General features: G+C 39.7%; 1 protein-coding gene across 4 annotated transcripts in view; it reads left to right on the top strand.

Moving 5' to 3' along the window:
• Window positions 1–23313, top strand: part of FRMD3 (FERM domain containing 3) — a gene marked incomplete at both ends in the record, with an annotated part of 298064 nt that overhangs the window by 260223 nt on the left and 14528 nt on the right. Inside the window, one exon of one of the 4 annotated variants that reach the window (XM_080820273.1) lies at window positions 10442–10738. The exons of 2 other annotated variants lie outside the window; for them this stretch is intronic. In XM_080820273.1, the coding sequence (XP_080676399.1) occupies window positions 10612–10738 (127 nt within the window). Of the gene's footprint in view, window positions 1–10441; window positions 10739–23313 lie in introns of those variants that run through there. One more of the 4 variants, XM_080820272.1, reaches the window with a different exon arrangement.

Below are 23313 nucleotides of genomic sequence, written 5' to 3'. Positions count from 1 at the left end.
TAATACTCCATAGTGTATATGGACCACATCTTCCTTATCCATTCGTCCATTGAAGGGCATCTTGGTTCTTTCCACAGTTTGGCGACCGTGGCCATGGCTGCTATAAACATTGGGGTACAGATGGCCCTTCTTTTCACTACATCTGCATCTTTGGGGTAAATACCCAGTAGTGCAATTGCAGGGTCATAGGGAAGCTCTATTTTTAATTTCTTGAGGAATCTCCACACTGTTCTCCAAAGTGGCTGCATCATTGGACAGAAATATAGAGACAATCTACAGAAAGAAAGACTTCAAAGGTAACACTATGTCAATAAAAACATATCTACCAATAATCACTCTCAATGCGAATGGCCTAAATATGCCCATAAAATGACACGGGGTTGCAGATTGGATAAAACAACAGGACCCATCCATATGTTGTCTACAAGAGACCCATTTTGAACCTAAGGATACACCCAGACTGAAAGTGAAGGGATGGAGAGCATCTTTCATGCCAACGGGCCTCAAAAGAAGGCCAGGGTAGCAATTCTCATATCAGATAAATTAGATTTTAAACTGAAGACTGTAGTCAGAGATACAGAAGGACACTACATAATTCTTAAAGGGACTATCCACCAAGATTTTCTAACAATTGTAAATATCTATGCCCCCAATACGGGAGCAGCCAATTACATAAGAAAACTGTTAATCAAGATAAAGAGTCATATTGATATGAATACATTAATAGTAGGAGATCTTAACACGCCTCTCTCAGTAATAGACAGATCTACATAATTCTTAAAGGGACTATCCACGAAGATGATCTAACAATTGTAAATATCTATGCCCCCAATATGGGAGCAGCCAATTACATAAGAAAACTGTTAATCAAGATAAAGAGTCATATTGATATGAATACATTAATAGTAGGAGATCTTAACACGCCTCTCTCAGTAATAGACAGATCATCCATGCAGAAAATCAATAAAGAAACAAGAGCATTGAATGACACATATATGAGGACCAGATGGGCCTCATATATATATATACAGAACATTCCACCCTAAAACAGCAGAATATTCATTCTTCTCAAGTGCACATGGAACCTTCTCCAGAATAGACCACATACTGGGTCACAAATCAGGACTCAACTGATACCAAAAGACTGAGATTATTCCCTGCATATTCTCAGATCACAGTGCTTTGAAACTGGAGCTCAATCACAAGGAAAAGTTCGGAAGGAACTCAAACACCTGGAAGCTAAAGACCTCCTTGCTTAAGAATGCTTGGATGTTGGGAGATTTTTGATGACTGTTTCAATCTCCTTACTGGTTATGGGTCTGTTCATGTTTTCTGTTTCTTCCTGATTCAGTTGTTATAGTTTATATGTCTTTAGGAATGCATCCATTTCTTCCAGATTGTCAAATTTGCTGGCATATAGTTGCTCATAATATGTTCTTATAATTGTATTTCTTTGGTGTTGGTTGTGATCTTTCCTTTTTCATTCATTCGTGATTTTATTAATTTGGGTTCTTTCTCTTTTCTTTTTGATAAATTTGGCCAGGGGTTTATCAATTTTATTAATTATTTCAAAGAACCAGCTCCTAGTCTCGTTGATTTGTTCTACTGTTCTTTTGGTTTCTATTTCATTGATTTCTGTTCTGATCTTTATCATTTCTCTTCTTCTGCAGCGTTTAGGCTTTCTTTGCTGTTTTTTCTCCAGCTCCTTTAAATGTAAAGTTAGGTTGTGTATCTGAGATCTTTCTTGTTTCTTTAGAAAGGCCTGTATTGGTATATACTTTCCTAGTTAGGACCATCTTTGCTGTATCCCAAAGATTTTGAACTGTTGTGTTTTCATTTTCATTTGTTTCCATGATTTTTAAAAATTATTCTTTAATTTCCTGGTTGACCCATTCATTCTTTAGTAGGATGCTCTTTAGCCTCCATGTATTTGGGTTCTTTCCAAATTTCCTCTTGTGATTGAGTTCTAGTTTCAAGGTACTGTGGTCTGAAAAGATGCAGGGAATGATCCTCATCTTTTGGTACTGGTTAAGACCTGATTTGTGACCCAGGATGTGATCTATTCTGGAGAATGTTCCATGTGCACTAGAGAAGACTGTGTATTCTGTTGCTTTGGGATGGAATGTTCTGAATATATCTGTGATGTCCATCTGGTCCTGTGTGTTATTTAAGGCCTTTATTTCCTTGTTGATCTTTTGCTTGGCTTATCTGTCCATTTCAGTGAGGGTGGTGTTAAAGTCCCCTACTATTATTGTTTTATTGTCGATGTGTTTCTTTGATTTTGTTACTAATTGGTTTACGTAGTTAGAGGCATAGATATTTACAATTGTTAGATCTTCTTGTTGGACAGACCCTTTAAATATGATGTAGTGTCCTTCCTTATCTCTTATTATAGTCTTTGGCTTAAAATCTAATTTGTCTAATATAAGGATTGCCACCCCAGATTTCTTTTGATGTCCATTCGTGTGGTAAATTGTTTTCCGCCCCCTCCCTTTAAGTCTGGGGATATCTTTGAGTCTAAAATGAGTTTCTCGCAGACAGCTTATCAATGGGTCTTGTTTTTTTAATCCATGCTGATACACTGTGTCTTTTGATTGGGGCATTTAGTCCATTTACTTTCAAGGTAACTATTGAAAGATATGAATTTTTTGCCATTGTATTGCCTATAAGGTGACTGTTACTGTATATTGTCTCTGTTCCTTTCTGATCTGTTACTTTTAGGCTCTCTCTTTGCTTAGAGGACCACTTTCAGTATTTCCTGTAGGGCTGGTTTGGTGTTTGAAAATTCTTTTAATTTTTGTTTTCCTGGAAGTTTTTTAATCTCTCCTTCTATTTTCAAGGATAGCTTAGCTGGATTTAGTATTCTTGGCTGCATATTTTTCTCATCTAGTGCTCTGAATATATCATGCCAGTTCTTTCTGGCCTGCCAGGTCTCTGTGGATAGGTCTACTGCTAATCTAATATTTCTACCATTGTATGTTACAGACTTCTTGTCCTGAGCTGTTTTCAGGATTTTCTCTTTGTCACTAAGATTTGTTTTATATAAGTTATATACCTAAAGGGGTGTGACCCTTTAAGTATTAAGTATATAAGTATTAAGTATATAAGATATATATACTTATATTAATATATACTTATATTAAGTATATGTACTTAATATAAGTATATATTAAGTATATAAGACCCTTTAAGTATTAAGTATATAAGTATTAAGTATATAAGTATTAAGTATATAAGTATATAAGTATTAAGTATATAATAAGTTATATACTTAAAGGGGTGTGACCCTTTAAGTATTATATAGTGTCCTTCCTCATCTCTTATTATAGTCAAACATAGAAACAAACATAGACTTACACCAGAGATACTATTATTTAATCTGCTTTTTCATTAATATCACAGGAACATTCCTATGACATTAAGTATTCTTCAACAATTTTAATTGACATACATCATTCAATCACATAAATAAATAAAAATATCTCTTACTCCCCCACCTCCCACCAAATTATATATGAATGTGTCTTATGGTAGCCTTATAAATCAAGTGTAACAATTAAAAAAAAATCTTTGATAATGTGAAAGGCAAAACTTAGAGTGGCTGGGCATTTTCTTGCATTTATTGACCTAAGATGTTTCCTTTTTTAAGCACGTAACTAGAATGCGTACGAAAGAGGCTCTTGGCTCAAGGTATATTGGGCAGAAGGGTTGGGTCCTGCTACCTTCAGCTTCTTGATTACACAGCAGCTACTCAGGGAACCCATGGGTCCAGAAGAGCCTGTTTTGGGGGATTTTTTTTCCCTCCCCACAGGGAGACACAGATGCCCTGTTCCTGAATACCATCTGCAAAGCTGTTGAGTAAAAATGGAGAAAAAAAAATTAGAGCTCCATTTATTAATGCAGCCGAGTTTCATTTCCTTTACTCCAGGAAAAGTGGCTTATCTGTAATGGTGACTTGTGCGGAGGGAGTGAAATAATAAAGTCGAAGTGGTAAGAAAACAAATTCATTCTGTCCATAGACAAAGGCACTAGATTCTTGGTAGAAAATACTAAACACAGACCAAGGGACGCTGTTCTCTTTGGAGACTTTAAGGTCAGTGTTGTGACCCATGTCTTCCAGGGAAATATCTGGGGGACTGAACTGGCATCTGACAAAGCATACTATCCATAGATTGCCTTGCTGGGTCTAAGTCATAGAATATCAGGGAACCTTAAGTCTGAGGTTCAACCAGGATTGAGGGAAAACACTGTGTTTACATGAAAGGAAGAATCTGAATTATAGTTAGCCTTGGTCAGCAAAATGGTTTGAATTCTGCAAGGGAGATCCTCATGTCTGCTTCTGAAGAATCCCATGAAGTTGTGAAATTTCTAGTGCCCATCCAGCCTCTGTGGGAAATTTCTGCTGGTTTCTTCTATGGACAGCTACAGAATGTTCCCTTTTGAGTTACCAACACGCTACAGTGGGGAAACTATAGGTATCCAGGCCCTGTCTTTATTCACAGGCTTTTTTTGTTTTGTTTGTTTGTTTGGTTGGTTGTTGTTTTTTAAATCTAACTTTTGTGAATGAATTTATTTTTTTTTATAGGGAGAGAGAGAGTACACAGGTGGGGATGGGAGTAGGGGCAGAAAGAAAGAAAGAGAGAATTTCAAGCTTGGCTGCACGCTCAGCACAGAGCCCAACGTGGGTCCCAATCCCAAGACCCTAAGATCATGACCTGAGCTGCAGTCAAGAATTGTATGCCTAACTGACTAAGCCACCCAGGCATCCCTATTCACAGGGTTCTAAGAGTGCTTTGGGCCAGTGCATAAGGTGGTAGATATCTCTTAGAGTAGGTAAATTAGACAGGGGATGGAGAGTTACATTGATGCACCATCTATGGTTGGCTTGCTGGGTAATGACTCCCGTGAGGCTTGTTGGTACCGTCAGCAGCTGGTACTGATTGGAGATTTGGGTCCCTTATGTCACCCTCTCTTCTCTTCATGGCCCCTTCGATTCTCCTTCACTCAGAGTATGGAGTCTTTTGTCCAGTCTGCAGGTGGGGAAGTGTCTTTCTGCCTTAGATTCATGGTTTGTGAAATTAATGGTCAAGTATTTGTGGTCATTGTCTTATTGATGGATGGGTTAGGTGTGCTCTGTGGGCTGAGGATCAAGAAAAGACTGCCAGGAATTCTGGGTGGAAGGAATTCTATTAACATTTCAGAATATTATCTTCCCCTGATTAGAGACAGTAAAGCTTGCATTTTGCTAGTGTTGAGAGAGAGACAAGGCAGCGACATGGAGACTGCTAAACTGGGAATAATGAGACCGGGATTCTAGGTACAGGGTTTTCACGGACCGGGGTGATCTTGACCTCCTTTCTGTCTCTCTTGTGTTAGCCTCCACACAGAGCACTCAGCCCCACAATGCCATCCTGAACCTTCAGCTCCTTATTGGCCACCTGTGCCTGGGGGCCATACAACAGCTCACACCTAACACATCCAACCTAAAGGATTTATAGCTATGCACATGTTCTATTGCTTCTCCAAGTCCCAGCCTCATAACTGCTCCTGCTCTGACTTGGTTAGTGACATACCATCTACACTGGAAAGCCAGCCTTGCCTTGTTAGCCCTCCCCGTGTGTCCCCTCCCCACCCCCGCCCTCCAGTGTTTGCCTCTAGCTCTTCAGCCCGGTGCTGCAAGACCCGTTTCTCGCTCAGAATGTAGCAAGTATCTTGCATATTGATAAACAAAGTGAGAGCAGAGCAGTATCTGAGGGGCTCTTCCCTGATCTCTCTCTCTCTCTCTCTTGGGTTTTCTGCCTTTATTTAGAAATCTTCACAGGCAGCCCCAACAGACAGAGGGCTCTGCCTCCCTGCCCCTCTCCCTCTCCCTCATGCACGGCTTGCATAAGCTGCCTATTTAGAGAAGCCACACTTCTCAGTGTATGCGAAGGCCAGGAAAACAGATGGATGAGCCCTTATGCTAGAATGCTTTGCAGCCATGGAGTTCCTGCAAAGAGCATTCTCTTTCCCCGCCGCGGTGCTGCGGAGAGCCCAGCTGCGCTGTTTGGATTCTCTTCTGTTTGCACCTGTAATTCTCCAGAGGGTTTTTATTTGGCTCTTCTCCTGCCCCAACCTGGTGATGCCTGGCCCCACCGAGCAGTGTTCTCATTTTACAGGCAGGAAGCACTCAGCAAATGCCTCATCTAATAAGGGGATAAGAAGTGTATGAGTATCCAATATGCCAAAGCATCTTATACATGTTTAGAGTTTTTTTCATGTCCCTTATCGTACTTTGGGACTCATGACTATTTCTTCCAAATGGATAGGATAGACATTGTTGCCTTATTTTACAAACGAGGAAACTGAATTCTGCAGATGACTATGTAGCCTGTTCCTGTATTGGGAAGGGCCTCCATTTCTTCTCACTCTGCTCCCAAGAATATACTCGTCCTATCACAAATACATTATTAAAATATTTTATATTATTATTATATTGTTATTATATCAATAAAAATACTAGAAAAGTCCTCTATGGTATATGATAGTCCCAAGCACCCTTAACTGTGGATATTTAAAGTCTAAATTTATTACAAAGTACATTTAAATATGTTTTTAATGATCTTTTTAATTGGAGTTAACAGCTAAAATTTTAGTGAATCTCCACCACTATTTTAACTAGTGGCCAAATACACTACACGGTGAAATCTGTTATCAGAACAGCTAAGGTCCATGATACTGATGATGCTAGAGTAAAATAGTTAGCATTTATTAAGTACCTACTACCTATCAGGGACCCGGTTATGTAAGTGCCAATGTCATTACCGTTCTACGAGACTGAAAACGAATGGATTTCAATAAGCTTGTGTGACTTTCCCACAGTTACAGGGATGGTCAGGTAAACTCTTAACAATACTGTGTCCCTACTGTTGGGGGAGAAATACAGCAATGCTAGAGACAGACGGTTGACAGAAGGAAGAGAATCCAGACTGTTTAAAATCCTCACTGTCTTCCCCTTGGAGGAGAGAGGAATGAGCACCCATGGGGAAAAAAGATTCCTAATATTTCCTGAATAGTTCTGTGTCAGGCACCGATTGCCGCTTGCCACATGGATTCACTTCGTGAATCCTCACAACCACCCTGGGAGGTAGGTACTGCATGGAAACTGAGGCTCAGAGATAAGAAACAGTTCAGTCAGGATTAGAACCCAGAGCCTGTGCTCTAAGCCTTGCTTTCTACAAGTGCTTAGTTCTAGTTCATCGGCCAGGAACCAGCACTATACACTAGGCAGCTGCTATGCCTGAGCTCATGGTCCCAACCACCACGAGAGGAGTACTGTCTCCATTTCACGCTTGCACCCTGGCTCCCAGTCACCCACAAAACAGAGGCGCGTGTGTTGCCTTGTGCCAAATCTGTGTCAGGAAGTTTGTCATGGAAGTAGACACGGAATTCATGCCGTGAACAGCTCTTATCATTGAATCTTTCTCCCTCCACTTTGGCTTCCGCTTGATTTTTCAGTGTTTCTGGCATCTCATTATGGAAAATCAATTCCCCTCTTCACACATCCTCCGCTTTCTTTAGCCTCTTGTCACTGCCCAGACGTGCACTCCTGTTTCTTCAAACAGATTAATCTAACCAAGGAAGGGTATTCAAGGGCGTCCAAATGTTATGCTGTTGATACCATTCTTCTGAGCACAGCGCCTTGGCCGAGAATGACCCTCCTTATGCAGGACCTAGCAGGGGCCAGGGCCGAGAGAAATGCTGGGACAATATTGAATGCTGGTCCTGCTAGGTTCTCTCTGTCTAAATAAAAGCAAAAGTTCTCCAGCAGAAAGAGGGTTGAAGAATCTACTTGGGTTCTCTGAAAAGTAGCATCAAGAGTGAGAACAAATACAGGAGAGGGAAAAATTAAAAATGTCTGAAATGCCAAATACTGTGCCTAGTTGTAGTTAATGAAAAGAGGAGACTATGGTGAGATTTGAAGTTTGAGAATTAATGGGGAGTTAACTCTTGGTGGAAAAGAACAGAAATAAAGTATGGTGGTGGTTTTGTTTCAGGTTTTTTACTTGCTTTCTAGGTGCAGGGGGAGGGGTGTGCTAGGAAGGTCTGTTCAGAGTGTCACATGTCGTAGTAACACAATGATAGGCACAGGATTTATCTATATTTTCCAAATAGGCAAAGGGAGATGTTTTTGGTTGTTATTTGAGCCTGGCCCATTGCCATGCAGGAACCCACAGGAATTTTTGAAACCCTTCATCTGTGTTATGGCAAAGCATTGATTTATTGAGAACAGGGATTTTCTGATTTGTTCTGCAGTATCCTAAAGATTTTCAGCAGTTCTTTAAGATCCACTGTGGGTGCCTAGTGAGCAAAGGCCAAGCAGGTTCTATCCCGGGGCCTCACTTCTGTGTGGCCTGTTTTATATTTGGGGACTCTGCTCTGAATTATATCAGGAGGGGAGCTGTAACCAGTTGGAAGATTCAAAAGGGTGAATTTTTAGGGAGTGTTTTCATTTCAAGTTCCAGGTTTGGAAATTGACTAATCACTACCCCCGCCCCAACAGGGAAATTTACTGGCCCCCTACTGTGCTGGGAACTGGTACCTTGGGGAGGGGGCTGCCAGAGACCCCTGAGGGGGCCTCTGGAGGTGACCTCAGCTCACTGTGCACAGCTGGCTGCCACCTTTCTCCCCTTTCAAGATTTATAATTGGGCCTATAATGTATAATTTGGATAGTTGAGGTCATATTGTTTACATAAACTGCTTTTTTCACTTACTGATCTATTGCAAGCTTTCCTCGGCATCATTAAATTCCTAAACATAAATTTTAATGGATGTACCATATCCCATCACATGTATTTAATCATTTTCCCATGGGAAATTTAGATTTTTTTCGTGGCTATCATAAATGATACTCTGATGAGCGTCTTTGTCCAAAACCCTTTGTCAACATTTCTAATTATTTTGTCAGAATAAATTCCTAAAGGTGGCATCTCTGGGTCAAAGAATATCCCACCTATAAAACTCAATATATTTTGCCAAACTTCTTTCCAGAAATGCTCTATCAATTTGTAGTCCCACGGAGAGGTATAACAATGCAGGATTTCAGCTGACTGCCCTGAATGTAATGTTTCATTTTGTCAGGGGAAAAAAAAAGTATTTTTATAAGAAAATTCTCTTTCGGCCAGAGTCACTATTTTAAAGTAGAAAAATGCATGTACACAATGATGAAATTGTAGGTATGTGAGGAAAAATATGTTTTTTTTCTAAAAATGAAAGAAAAATGTACCAGCAATGAGCTATAACAGAAAGACTATGTGTGGCACAGTTAATATTATCAGTTGAGATTTTTTCAAATAAAGCACATACTTAAAAATCAGTTGCTCCCTGAGCCTGTACACTGGGGTGCAAGTACATCTTATATCACAGATGGACAAGTGGAGGACTTTCAAAATTCTGAGAGTTACAATGTAGCTTTGGATGCTGCATTTAAAACCCATCTTGTGAGAGGTGGGGCAGCCTAGTAGCACTCAGGCAGAACTGTTTTTGTAGTCAGTTGGTGTTAATCATAGCCCAGGTTCAAACCAGGGCTTTGTCACTTCCTGTGAATTTGGTCAGATCAATTACTCTCTTGTTTCCTTCTCTATCAGATGAAAAAAATGTTAGCTTTGTTGGAAGGGTGCAGAAAATGCTAGGAGGAGCTCTGGACTCCGTCCATAGCTATCCTTCCGGTAAGGAAGCCCCATATGGACAGAGTGCTTGCAAGCACTTGACATGTGGCTGGTCTGAATGGAGGTGTGCTCTGAGTGTGCAAATGCACCCCAGTTTCACAGATTTAGTATCAAAAAAAGAACCAAAACTGTTCTATGAATTTCTATATTATTATATAGTGAGGTGAACCTGTTTGGGGTACCTTGGCTTCAGATAAAACACATCATTCTAATTAATTTTAATATATTTTTACTGTTTGACTATGTCCTCCTTTTCAAACATGACTTGCATTGTATTTTTATTAGGCCGCACTGCTCCCAAACAAAATAAAGGCTCAATTCAAAAAAGTTTATTTAAACAAAAATCCATGCATTTGTGTTTCTCCTTTGTGGAGTTGGTTCCTTGTTGTTTTATCCCCTGGGGGCATTTGGCTCTTAAGACACTATAAGGCAAAAACAATCTGAGGGTTTTGAAGGGGTGAGGGGTGGGAGGTTGGGGGAGCCAGGTGGTGGGTATTATGGAGGGCACCTATGGCATGGAGCACTGGGTGTGGTGCATAAACAATGAATTCTGTTACGCTGAAAAGAGAAAAAAAAAAGACACTATAAGGCATTGGCAGGGGGGCTCTCATCCACTGGTTTCGAAGAGGCTGGGGGAGGGATGGTGCATAATATTTCATTGTTTGTGTGAGTGAAGAGTTTAAAAATAGCACCCCCCTCCCTCCTCGGGGCCCATGCTGATCCCTCCTGAGTTATTTCTGTTGGCTGCATTAGGAACCTGACATTTGATTCATTGAGTGGGCCCTGCCTCGGTCCTTTAAAACAGAATGGAGAGTTAGTGAAAGGTCAGAGCCAGTATGGTTGGTGGTAGCTGCCCCGGGCCCTGACAGGCAGAGGAGAACGGAGGGAATCCCGAGAACGACTATGGCCAAATGCTTGGTCAAGATCCAGACTCGGAGAGGCCTCCGCTTGCAAATGGTGAACCACTGTAGCAGCAACGTGTTTGTCCGTCTGCTGAGACATAGCTCCAAGATCACAGCTAGAAACGCCGGTACGTGCCCTGCACTGGGCTGTCATTCTGTGCCTGGGGAAGGTTGTGGGTTTCCAGTTTCCAGCTCACCACTAGCAGCTGGGAGAGAAACCAAGGGTGAACCTGGTGTTAGAGGTTTGTGATAAGGACGGCGGAGAGGGAGGGAGGGAGAAAAGCAGCCAGACAAACCGGAAGCAGACAGAGCAAGCGGGAGCAAAGGGAAAATGCGAGGGCCTGCAGGGGGGTCCTGATGCTTGTCATGTGAAAGTGCTATGAGGTCAGAAAGGCTCATAACTCACACTCCAGTTGGCAGACTCAGGGAGGAGTGTGTCCCACCCAGACTGCTCAGGAACAATGGGAGATTACGAGAAGGTAGACTGGATGATCCAATGTGCTCCCCACTCCTTTCATTGTTTAAAGGATAAAATCTATTAAATTAAATTAAAAATAAAGGATAAAATCTTTAGGTGCGCTTTCCTGGGTGAGGCATAACTCCCCTTTATTTCCAAAGCAGAGCATTACTGAAATACAAGATCAGTTAAAGAACTAAGGGCTGTTCTGTCAATTTCCTTATCACTGAAAACCTATCCTGTGTTATTTTGTGGTCCTTGGGGGAATGAGAAATTTAAAAAATCAGAGCTTAAATCAGTAGGAAAGAAGATCCTGTTAATAGAGATTATGTGGCTTTCACCAATTAATTAAAACAAAAGAAATCCTGAGCGATGTCTAGAACTGGCCATGCCTCATACACACATGTGGAGCTGACTTCTGAGTGAACTGAAATGAAATTAATTTGAACTTGTGTGATGACACAGGTGAAGTGTACTTATCATAAAATAAGTCTTAGAAGTACAATTACACAGAATGTTTTCCTTGGCTCTAATAAGACCAGTAGCCAATCAGGGTATTTGACATGCATCATACAGGATATATATACATATTTTTTACATGAATGGAATTGTTCCGTGTTATATCACAAGGCAGCTTTTTTCAGTTTATCATGTTTTGAGACTTTCCATATCAATATGTATTTATCTGTATCTTTTTTTGGGACCCCTGCGTGGCTCAGTGGGTTAAGCCTCTGCCTTCGGCTCGGGTCATGACCTCAGGGTCCTGGGATCGAGCCCCACATGGGGCTCTCTGCTCAGCGGGGAGCCTGCTTCCCCCTCTCTCTCTGCCTGCCTCTCTGCCTACTTGTGATCTCTCTGTGTGTCAAATAATAAAATAAAGTTTTTTAAAAAAACTATATATTTTTTTAAATGGCTAAAGAATATTACATAGTATGGAGAAACCATAATTATTTAATCTCTGTATTATTATTGGAAAGTGTTATTTCCTATTTATTGGCTTTAATTAAAAGTGCTGCAATGAAGGTGCACACACAGGCATTTCGCTATGAAATGTGTAATTGTTGGGTTGAAGGATACACACATTTTAAATTTTGATGGAAATGGGCAAATTATCTTCTTAAACTAACACTCACTAACGGTGTGTAAGGAGAATGTTTATTCCCCCGCATAACCACTAACCCTCATGTAACCACTTTCTTTTGCAGGAAGGTTGAAAGAAAAATGAGATTTTTATTGCTTTGATTTACATGTCCCTTTATATTAGTGAGGGTGAGCATCTTTTCAAATGCTATTTTCCATTTGCATTATCTCCTAGGAATTGCTTGTTTACTTTGCACATTTCTGTTTTGTTTTGTCCGTATAGACTGTACGAGCTGTTCTGTCATCTGCATATTAATCCTTGGCCTTTTACAGATACTCACTTTTTCTCCCTGTTTCTTCTTGGCTTTCAACTTAATTTAATGCTGACTTTAAGGTCCAGCACTGTTCATGTGCACGGAGGACTTCTACAAGCACAGGCTACTTCAGTGTTCTATAGTCCACGTGTTGTTTGTTTTCTTTTTTAATGTCAGTTTTCCTCATTCTGAGCTTTGTTTTCTTCTTCATGGTTAATGCAGAAGCTTGAATGCTATGAAATTGCTAATATTCAACTCCTTTTGACCTGCAAAATGGTGATTTTATGCGGTTTGATGGAAAATTTGTTTTTATTCAACCTGTTAACTTCCTCGGAATTGTCACCTGGGTGCGCTGTCGGGCAGTGATAGAACCTTCCCCCACAAGTTGGTTAGCAATTTTTCTCAAAGTGTTTTGTAACTTTTGATTATTTACAAAGCTATGTTTTCTAGTTGAGTATTTTAGTATTCCTGTTCCATTACTAATTTTATAATATAGTTTCGATATCAGGTCAAGTTCCCCTCATCCATATTTTTTATCCAAAATTTCTTGACTGCTCATGTGCACTTTTTCCATTTGTCACTTATGAAAACGTGTTGAGATTTCTACTGGAATTGCAGAGAATTTTAGTTTAATTAGAAAACATAGGGATCTTTAAAATACGGAGTTCTATTTAGAAACATTCCTATGTCTCTTCACTTTCCTCAGATTTTGTTACTCAGCTGCGTTTTAATACTATTCTCATGCAAATGTTCTGTATTTCTTATTGATATTTCTGAATGTTATACGGCTATTCTACTTTGTGCATTTAGCTATTCTGACTGAGATTTTCTCTTATCATATTTTTATATTGTCTTTGCTTGTGTACAGTAAACTACCTGATTTAATATACTGATCTTGCATTTGAACACCTCACTCAAGTCTCATTAATTCCCAGAGCTTCTCTTTAGAAGCATTTCCCCTTTCTTGTGGATAATAGTGTCAAGTGAAAAGAGTGACAGTCTTGTGCCTTCCTTTCCAATATTTACAATAAAATAGGATATTTTTCATCCTTGTCACATTGTGCTATTGAGGGCTACCAGAATAATACTGAGGAGTAGTGAGACTTTTTTGTCACGTTCTTGACTTGGGCATGATGATTGATTGCGATGACAGAGGGATCCAAAGAGATGGTGTGACAGCTGCCATTGGTGAGGATGCCATTGGCGGCGAGGGACAGAGAGCTCTAACAAACACTGGTTTAAATAATAAGGTGATTTATTATCCCCAAGTCCACAGTCAGGGAGGATTCCTGGATTGAGGACCCGGGTTCATTTAATCTCTCTGCACTGCTCTTGTCATTTGGCCAGAATTGCAGTATAATTTGAAATTTAGAGTTGTGGTAACTCCAACTTTGTTCTTTCTCAATACTACTTTAGTTATTTGGAGTCTTCTGTGGTTCCGTGCAAATTTTAGGATTGTTTGTTCTAGTTCTGTGAAAACTGCTGTTGTTATTTTGATAGGGGTTACATTGAATCTGTAGATTGCTTTGAGTAGTATGGACATTTTAGCAATATTCTTCCAAGTCATGAGCATGGTATACCTTTCCATTTGTTTGTGTCACCTTCAATTTCTTTCATCAATGTGTGATAGTTTTCAGAGTACAGGTTTTTAACCTCCTTGGTTAAATTTATTCCTAGGTATTTTATTATTTTCGATGTAGCTGAATATAGGATTGCTTTCTTAATTTTTCTCTTTTTTTTAAGATTTAATTTATTTGAGAGAGAGAGAGAGAGCAAGAGACGAAGCACTAGCAGGGGGAGGGGCAGAGGGAGAGGGAGAGGCAGGCTCCCCACTGAGCAGACCCCCAGATGTGGGGGGTCAGTCCCAGGACCCCAAGATCATGACCTAAGCTGAAGGCAGACATTTAACTGACTGAGCCACCCAGGTGCCCTAGTAATTTCTCTTTCTGATCGTTCATTATTAGTGTATGGAAATGAACACATTACTATATATTAATTTTGTATCCTGCAATTTTACTGAGTTCGTTTATTTGTTCTCATAGTTTTTTTTTTGGGAGTCTTTAGGGTTGTCTATATGTGATATCGTGTCCTCCTCCAATTGTGACGGTTTTACTTCTTCCTTACCAATTTAGATGTCATTTATTTCTTTCCTTGTCTCATTCCTATAGATAGGACTTCCAATATTGCATTGAATAAAAGTGGTGCAGGTGGACATCCTTGTCTTGTTCCTGATCTTAGAGGAAAAGCCTTCAGATTTTCACCATTGAGTGTGATGTTTAACTGTGGGCTTTTCATATATGGCCTTTATTATGTTGAGGTATGTTCTCTCCATACTCACTTTGTTGGGAGTTTTTATCATGAACAGATGTTGCATTTTGCCAAATGCTTTTTCTGCATCTATTAAGATGATCATGCGATTTGTATCCTTTGTTTTGTTAATGGGATGTATCTCATTGATTTGTTGATATTGAACTTACCCTTGTGTTCTTGGAATAATCCCACTTAACATGGTGAATGATCCTTCTTAATGTATTATTGAATTTGGTTTGCTAATACTTTGTTGAAGATTTTTGCATCTCTGTTCATCAGGGACCTTGGCCTATAATTTTGTTGTTGTTATTGTTGTTGTTTATAGTGTCTTTGTCTGGCTTTTGGTATCAGGGTAAGGCTGGTCTCATAGAATATATTTGGAAGCTTTCCTTCTTGTTTTTTGAAATAGTTTGAGCAAAATATGTATCAGCTCTTCTTTAAATGCTTGGTAGAATTCACCTGTGAATCCTTCTGGTCCTGGACATTTGTTAGATTGTTTTATTATTATTATTATTACTGATTTTATTTTGTTATTAATAATCAGTCTGTTTAGATTTTCTCTTTCTTCCTAATTTGGTCTTGGGATATTAGGTTTCTAGGAATTTATCCATTTCTTCTAGGTTGTCCAACATGTTGGTATATACTTTAGTAGTATTTTATAATTGGTATATACTTTAGTAGTATTTTATAATTCTTTGTGTTTTTGTAGTGTCAGTTGTAACTTCCCTTTCATTTCTGATTTTATTGATTTGATTGAGTCCTCTCTTTTTTCTTGATGAGTCTGGCCAAAGCTTTATCAGTTTTGTTTATATTTTTAAAAAGACTCAGCTCTTAGTTTCATTGATCTTTTAAAATTGTTTTTAGGGTTCTATTCCATTTATTTATGCTCTGTTGTTTATTATTTCCTTCTTTCTAACTTTGGACTTTGTTCTTTTTCTAGTTCCTTTAGGTGTAAGGCTTGATTGTTTACGATTTTCTTGTTTGTTGAGATAGGCCTGTATCACTATAAATTTTCCTCCTTAGAACTGTTTTTTGCTGCATCCCATGAATTTTGGACTACTATGTTTCCATTTTCATTTGTCTGCATGTATTTTTTTATTTTGTCTTTGATTTCTTCACTGACCCATTGGTTGTTTAGTAGCATGTTGTTTAGCTTGCCCATATTTGTGTTTTTTCCAGTTTTTTTTCCTTATAATTGATTTCTAATTTCGAGGTTTATGGTCCAAAAAGATGCTTGATAGGATTTCAGTCTTTTAAAATTTGTTGTAATCTATGCTAGAGAATTTGCACTTGAAAATAATGTGTGTTTGGGATGGGATATTCTGTGTTTGCCTCTTATGTCCATCTAGTCTAATGTGTTCAAAGCCACTGTTTTCGGATTGATTTTCTATCTGTGTGATCTGTCAGTTGACCCAGCTGGGGTAGTAAAGTCCCCCTTATTACTCTATTACTGTCAATTTCTTTGTGTCAATATTTGCTTTACATATTAGGTGCTCCTGTGATGGTACTTAGATATTTATTATTGTTATATCCTCTTCTTGGATTGATCACTTTGTCACTATGTAACACGCTTCTTTGTCTCTCTTACAGTCTTTCTTTTAAAGATTATTTTGTAATTTTTTGTAATAATAATTAATAATAATAATTAAGTATTGGTACCCAAGCTTTTTTTAATAATTGCCTGTTTAATCACCAGTGTTGTACTAGGTTTATGGAGGTGAGGAGAAATTAGTAAAATAGGAAGGTATATGTTTTCATTCACTCAAATTTACATGTTACTCTTAGGGTTAAAGAATACCAGCATGTCTTTGTTTCTATTTGCTTGGAATATCTTTTTGTAACCCTTCACTTTTGGTCTGAATGTGTCTTTAGGTCAGATGTGAGTCCTTTGTAGGCAGCATATTGGATGGTCTTATTTTGTTATCCATTCAGTCACCCGATGTCTTTTGATTGGAGCATTTATATCATTTATGTTTAAAGTAATTATTGATAGATATATAATTAACTGCCTTTTTAAAAGTTTTTGAATTAATTAATTTAATTTAGAGAGAGCACGTGGGCAGAGAGGGGAGGAAGAGGGACAAGCAGACTGCATCCAGACTGTGGAGCCCAACTTGGGGCTGGATACCATGACCTTGAGATCACTACCAGAACCCAAAACAAGAGTCAGTAGCCCAATGGAATGAGCCACCCAGGCACCCCTGTACTTACTGACATTCTAATTGCTTTCTGTTTTTGTAGTTCTTTTCTATTCCTTTCTTTTTCACTAGCTCTCTTTCCTTGTAAAATGGTGACTTTCCTTAATGTTATGTTTGTATTTTTTTCTAATTTTTTTGTGTACCTATTAGAGGGTTTTAGTCACTATGCAGTTCATATATAATGCCTTATGTATATAACGGTCCATTTTAAGTTGATGGTCACTTAAGTTTGAACACATACAAGAGCACTAAATTTCTACTCCTTCCATGTTTTATGCATATGATGTCTTATTTTACTCTTGTTATTTTTTGGATCCCTTAACTAAAGTTTGTAAATATAGTTGGTTTTGGTGCCACTTGTCTTTTAAACATACTAGCTTTACCATATGTTTGCCTTTTTTTTTTTTAAGATTTTATTTATTTATTTGACACACACACAGATCACAAGTAGGCAGAGAGGCAGGCTGAGAGAGAGGGGGAAGCAGGCAGAGAGCCTGATGCGGAGCTTGATCCCAGGACCCTGAGATCATGACCTGAGCCGAAGGCAGAGGCTTAACCCACTGAGCCACCCAGGCACCTCCCATATGTTTGCTTTTATCAAGTGAATTTTTTTCTTTCATAATTTTTGTCTTCTAGCTATGGATTTTTCTTTTCTGTTTAAAGAAGTCCCTTTAACATTTCTCATGAGGCTGATTTGGTGGTGATTAACTTCTTTAACTGTTATTTGTATGGGAAACTGTCTATCTCCTTTAATTCTGAATGGTAACCTTGCTGGGTAGGGTATTCTTGGTTACAGGTTTTTTCCTTTCAGCACTTTGAATATATCTTGTTGCTCTTTTCCAGCCTGTAAAGTTTCTGCTAAAAAATCAGTGGATTATCTTATAGGGTGTCCCCTGTAAATAACTATTTGCTTTTTCCTTCTGCTTTTAAGATTCTCCCTTTATCTTTGTTTTTTGACATTTTAATTATTCTTGTGGTGTAGACCTCTTTGGGTTCATGTTATTTGGGGATCTTTGTGCTTCCTGGACTTGAATGTCTGATTCCTTCCCCAGGTTAGGAGAATTTTCACCTGGTATTTCTTCAAATAAGTTTTCTGCCCCTTCTCCCATTCTTCTCCTTCTGGGACCCCTATAATATGTATGTTAGCATAGTTGATATTGTCCAGAGGTCCCTTAATCTGTCCTTTTTAAAAAAAATTATTATTTTTTAGAGCGAGAGAGCATGTGAGCATGCAAGCAGGGGGTGGGGAGTGAATCTTAAGCCGGCTCCATGCCAGCTATGGAGCCTGATGCAGGACTTGATCTCATGACCCTGAGATCATGACCTGAGCTGAAATCAAGAGCTGGATGCGTCACCAACTTAGCCACTCAGGTGCCCTGTCCTTTTTTAAAATTCTCTTTTCTTTTTGCTTGGATGACTTCCATTACCATAGCTTTTAGTTTGGATGATAGCCATATGAGGTTGTACTCTTAGCCTTGATGGCAATATCTAAAAGTGTTGTGTGCACAGTTTCTCAAACACAGGTCTCAAACTCACACCATGGAACACTCTTTTTTTTTTTATTTTTTTTAAAGCTTTTTTATTTGAGAGAGACAGAGAGAGGGAACGACGAGGGGAGAGGAACAGAAGGAGAGGGAGAAGCGGACTCCCTGCCAAGCAGCAGGGTGCCTGACAGTGGGCTTGATCCCAAGACCCTGAGAACACGATCTGAACCGAAGGCCTACACTTAACTGACTGAACCACCCAGGTGCCCTTAGAGCACTCTTTTCAAAGAACAACTAGCAGCACTTTAAGGGACACTAGTGACCCAGAGATCTGTGTTGAATAGAAATGAGAAGCATGTTGGAGCCATGCATATGGCTGAGACTGTAAGAGAGAATACAGAATGAGAAAAACAGAGGGTTCTTGTTACCACAAAAGAGATGCGATTTTTGAAGCAGACAAAGGTAGCTTAGAATCACTGGATGAAAACCAAGAGAATGTGGAGTCTCAGAGATCAAGTGGTCAGTAAGGCAAAAAAGAACACGCATTATCTTTAGCAGTATGTTTGTCATTGGTGATTCCTGTAAGAGCCGTCTCAGTGAGCTGGGAGGGGCAGCTGACTGCTACAATGTAAGGACAGGAATTGAGTGTATCATTTTCTTGAATTTTAGATACTGAAGTTGCTCAAAATGATTAAGTGTGTCAAAATGTTCAGCTACTCTGAGAGATATGGCCAGGAAGGTGATAGATAAGGACCGTAAGAAGAAGTGGGATTGATGTGCACAGATGGGAAAAACATTAGGATTTTCTGTGTGTGTGTGTGTGTGCATGCACATGTCTAAGTTTCTTGTCATGTATACTTTCCTGAGTCACTGGGATGACTCTTCATGAGTTTTAAATAGAATGAATGGGCAGTTTCCCAAGAATACTCAGAGGCATCAGGTACATTTCTAGTATGAGATATTCTGCAATGTCTATGCATCATCTGAAAAAGTAAATATCATTCTTAGGATCTTTTCTTTAAACCAGTGGGACATGCACTTCACTTGAAGGGTTAAACTTTATCCCCAACAAAGGAAAGTAAAAGAGTCATGTAGGAGGTCAGCGGTATACTGTCTTACTACATTTTGGAAGACTGCATGCTGTTTAATGTGAACAGAAAACATTTTAGGGACTGATAGCACTTGCAGAATGTAGTAAATTTTAAAGTTTATTTTATCTCTAACCCAAACCATTATTCCTCACAAGAGCAAGTGAGGTGGGGTTTTTTTTTTTTTTTTGGCTTCTATCCTGCCCATGATACAATCACAGATCTGAAATATAATTAGGTCACAGTAAAATTTATTAGGCAAAACTTTTCAGAGTGAAAGGGAACTTTAATAACATTGCTAGGGGTTACCTGTGTGACTTAGTTGGTTAAGGGCCTGACTCTCGATCTTGGCTTAGGTCATGATCTCAGATTAGAGAGATCGATCCCTAAATTAGTCTCTGCACTCAGCGTGGAGTCTGCTTGAGATTATCTCCCTCTCCTTTTGCCCCTCCCCTACTCTCTCTCTCTCTCAAATAAATTAATCTTTTTAAAAATACTGCTAGGATAACTGTATACAGTGGGACTGTTCTGGGCAAATGGGGACAAATAAGCACCAAACGTGATGACACTGGTTTTAGCAAATGAAACTGGACCAATAACAGAAGACTCTCCCTCAGTTACAAAGTAAGGGCCTCTTGGGGCCTCTCAGATCCCCTTTTCTCATAGTTTGGAACAAGCTTTGGGTCAGACAGGCTTGGGTACAAACCCCTGCTCTTGCTTCCTGACCTCCTGACCTTGTGCAAGACACTCAACCCCTCTGTTTCCTCACTTCCTTTTATGCATGTCACACGATCATGTGCCTGGAACGGCCAGCCCTGTCAAAATGTAGTAAAACTCGGGTGCCTGGGTGGCTCAGTGGGTTAAAGCCTCTGCCTTCGGCTCAGGTCATGATCCCAGGGTCCTGGGATCGAGCCCCGCATCGGGCTCTCTGCTCAGCAGGGAGCCTGCTTCCTCCTTTCTCTCTCTCTGCCTGCCTCTCTGCCTACTTGTGATCTCTGTCTATCAAATAAATAAATAAAATCTTTAAAAAAAATGTAGTAAAACTCTTGGTGCCTTTGTCTTTCCTCCCTCTCCCACATTTTTCAATAGTTAATGGAGAAATAGCTTTGCTTATTATATACAGGTAATTGGTGCTTTTAGGGAGAGTATATGTATAGTTTTCAGTGGGACATTTTACTGACATAGACTGACTAACAGCCATGCAACACTAGAACTAGAAATGATTTGGTCCATTTTGTACATAACAGGTCCAAGACCTAGATAACTAAGTGACATGTCTAAGGGCATATAGAGGTCTGGATCAGCTGGGAACTGAATCCAGGTCCCCAGAATTCCAGGCCATTGTTCCTCTCACTCTGTCCTAGTTCCCATACGTGGAGTGATGACTGGTTCCCTTCTCCTCTCCCACTCTTCCTTCAAGCTTCTTGTCCATGCCCTCAGTTTAAGAGGAAATAAGGCACACCTCCCAGAGCCATTATGGCTATGCCGATGAACATAAGTAGATTAATTGAAAGTTAGCTCACCTCTAGGAGAAGGATGATTCTGGTTATTAGGCAACTGCCACCTCCATAAGGACCTGTCAGTCTCGAGTGTGTGTAAGCAGTGGTGGTCAGCCCTCTCAGATCCAGTGTTCCCACTGAATCACAAAGATTTTGTAATGTTCTCCCTACACAAAGATGTAATGTAACGATCCTGAGATGAAACTCTGAGAAAACAGAGTCAACTTACACATAACTTTAAAAGTCAAATCAGTGCTTTCACTGTAATATTAGGAAACATTAGAAGTAATTTATAATAAAATAGTAAGACTTTCCAACAGTTTTTCTGAAGTCTGACTCAATGGGAGGCAGAATGGAGTGGAATGCTGGTTCCTATGTGAAAGCAATGGTGAGACATAGGCATCAAGGGCACCACTCAGAGAGGCAAAAATGTTTGCTGCTACGTCAGCATCCTGAATGGCAGTGATGTGATATCCTGAACAGATAAACAATGCTTGGCAAAAAACTCCCTTCAGTTTACCTAGTGGTAGTATGCCTAAAAAATTCAAAATTTGTTTATCATACCCAGATGCCTTAAGCTTAAATGTAAAATAGAGACAGGTTATGTTTTCAAATTATTATCTAAGTTTTTGCTAGATGGGTACTATTTGATAAGACGTCTGAAATTATGTGGGATGCAAAATAAGTGATTCATTTTGTGGGACCATCTTGCACACTGTAGGATGTCTGGCATCCCTGACCCATACCTACTAAATGACGCTGGCCCCTCTGATCATTGGACTTCCAAAAACAGCCTCGATTGTTTATTAAGCACCCACCTCCCTGACAAGGGGCAGTGCCACTTTTCGTGTATCCCAGCTCTGCATAGTTTCAAGGCATTCTGTAGTTGGGAATCAGCATAGGGTGACCTGGGGTGCCTCACAGGGAACAAGAATGGTGGTTCCTGGGCACCTGGGTGGCTCGGTTGGTTAAGCGGCTGCCTTCAGCTCAGGTCATGATCCTGGAGTCACGGGATTGAGTCGAGCATTGGGCTCCCGGCTCCGCAGGGAGTCTGCCTCTCCCGCTGACCCTCTCCTCACTCATGCTCTCTCTCGCTGTCTCTCTCTCAAATAAATAAATAAAATATTAAAAAAAAAAAAGAAGAAGAATGGTGGTTCCCAGTGGCGCCATTTCCCAAAGCTTCCCACACCGAGAAAGGTATGTTGCTCACAGGGTGAGGGTCAGGAAGCCAACAGCAGTGCGGGGGGAAAAGGGGGTGAGGAGTGGGACTGCGGGAGTATCTCCTGCAAAGCGAGCCAGTTCTTTCGGGCAATGACAGCAATGGCATTGGGAGACTCTAAATAGATTTGTTCCCAAGTGGGCTTAAAGTTACCCCAAGTAATCCAAACTCCAAAGTCGTTGGTGTAGATAAATGCAAACGACAGGTGACCCATTACTTTATCCTATTGCCATATTGCCTCTACAGTGCTTTCTAACATTTTTCTTTTCTATACGCTTTTGAGCCCTTGTGCAAACTCATGACTTACTTGGGATTTAGTGTTATCTTCATTTAAGGAGGTTTCCAGGCAAACCAGATAAAGACCATGAACCTGTCTCTTTCGCTGTTTTGTACGCACACAAGCTGCTGGTGTTCTTGGCTGTAGTACTTGTATTCTGTCCTGTGTCCAGTTAATAGAGGGGCTGATTTCTGAATGGAAATGTGTGCAATACTTATTCCATTTTTACCTGCCACCAATTTTGCTGTGTACTTAAAAGGTCTCTATATTTCCCCTTCGGCATTGAGATGCTGTCACTGAGAATGTTCTTCATTGTCAGAGTCCTGCTGAGTAGGTTCTTTTGTGGTGCATGGCTTATCTTTAGGGAGTGCCATCACATTGGGATTGTATGAATTGTTGTTAGATGGAATAGGCAGTGTGCAACCTGACCAGCTGTACATGGCAGGCACATTACCTGTCCATCATCAGTGGCTGGTCTTTTCCATCAGCATCTTGGAATTCTTGCTATTTCACTTCATGGAGTATTTCTTCAAATTGAGTAATGACAATAATGGCATTAGAACATAGTTATGTTATTGTACTAATATATAATTATAATAGTTAACTTTTATGGACTGTTTCCCATGTGTTAGAAACTTTACAGCTTTTCCTTAATTTTAATTAGGGCTATATAATTATACAAATTTGAAAGCTATTTCCTTTTCCTATATTACTGTCATTTCGCCTTGAAAAATTTTGTCAGCCATTGAGCTTTGTGAATATATTCAGGCATCTTCT

This window comes from Martes martes (genome assembly GCF_963455335.1).
Source record: "Martes martes genome assembly, chromosome: 12".
Lineage (NCBI taxonomy): Eukaryota > Metazoa > Chordata > Mammalia > Carnivora > Mustelidae > Martes > Martes martes.
The sequence above is the reverse complement of the archived record's forward strand: the minus strand, read 5'-3'. Positions and strand labels throughout refer to the sequence as shown.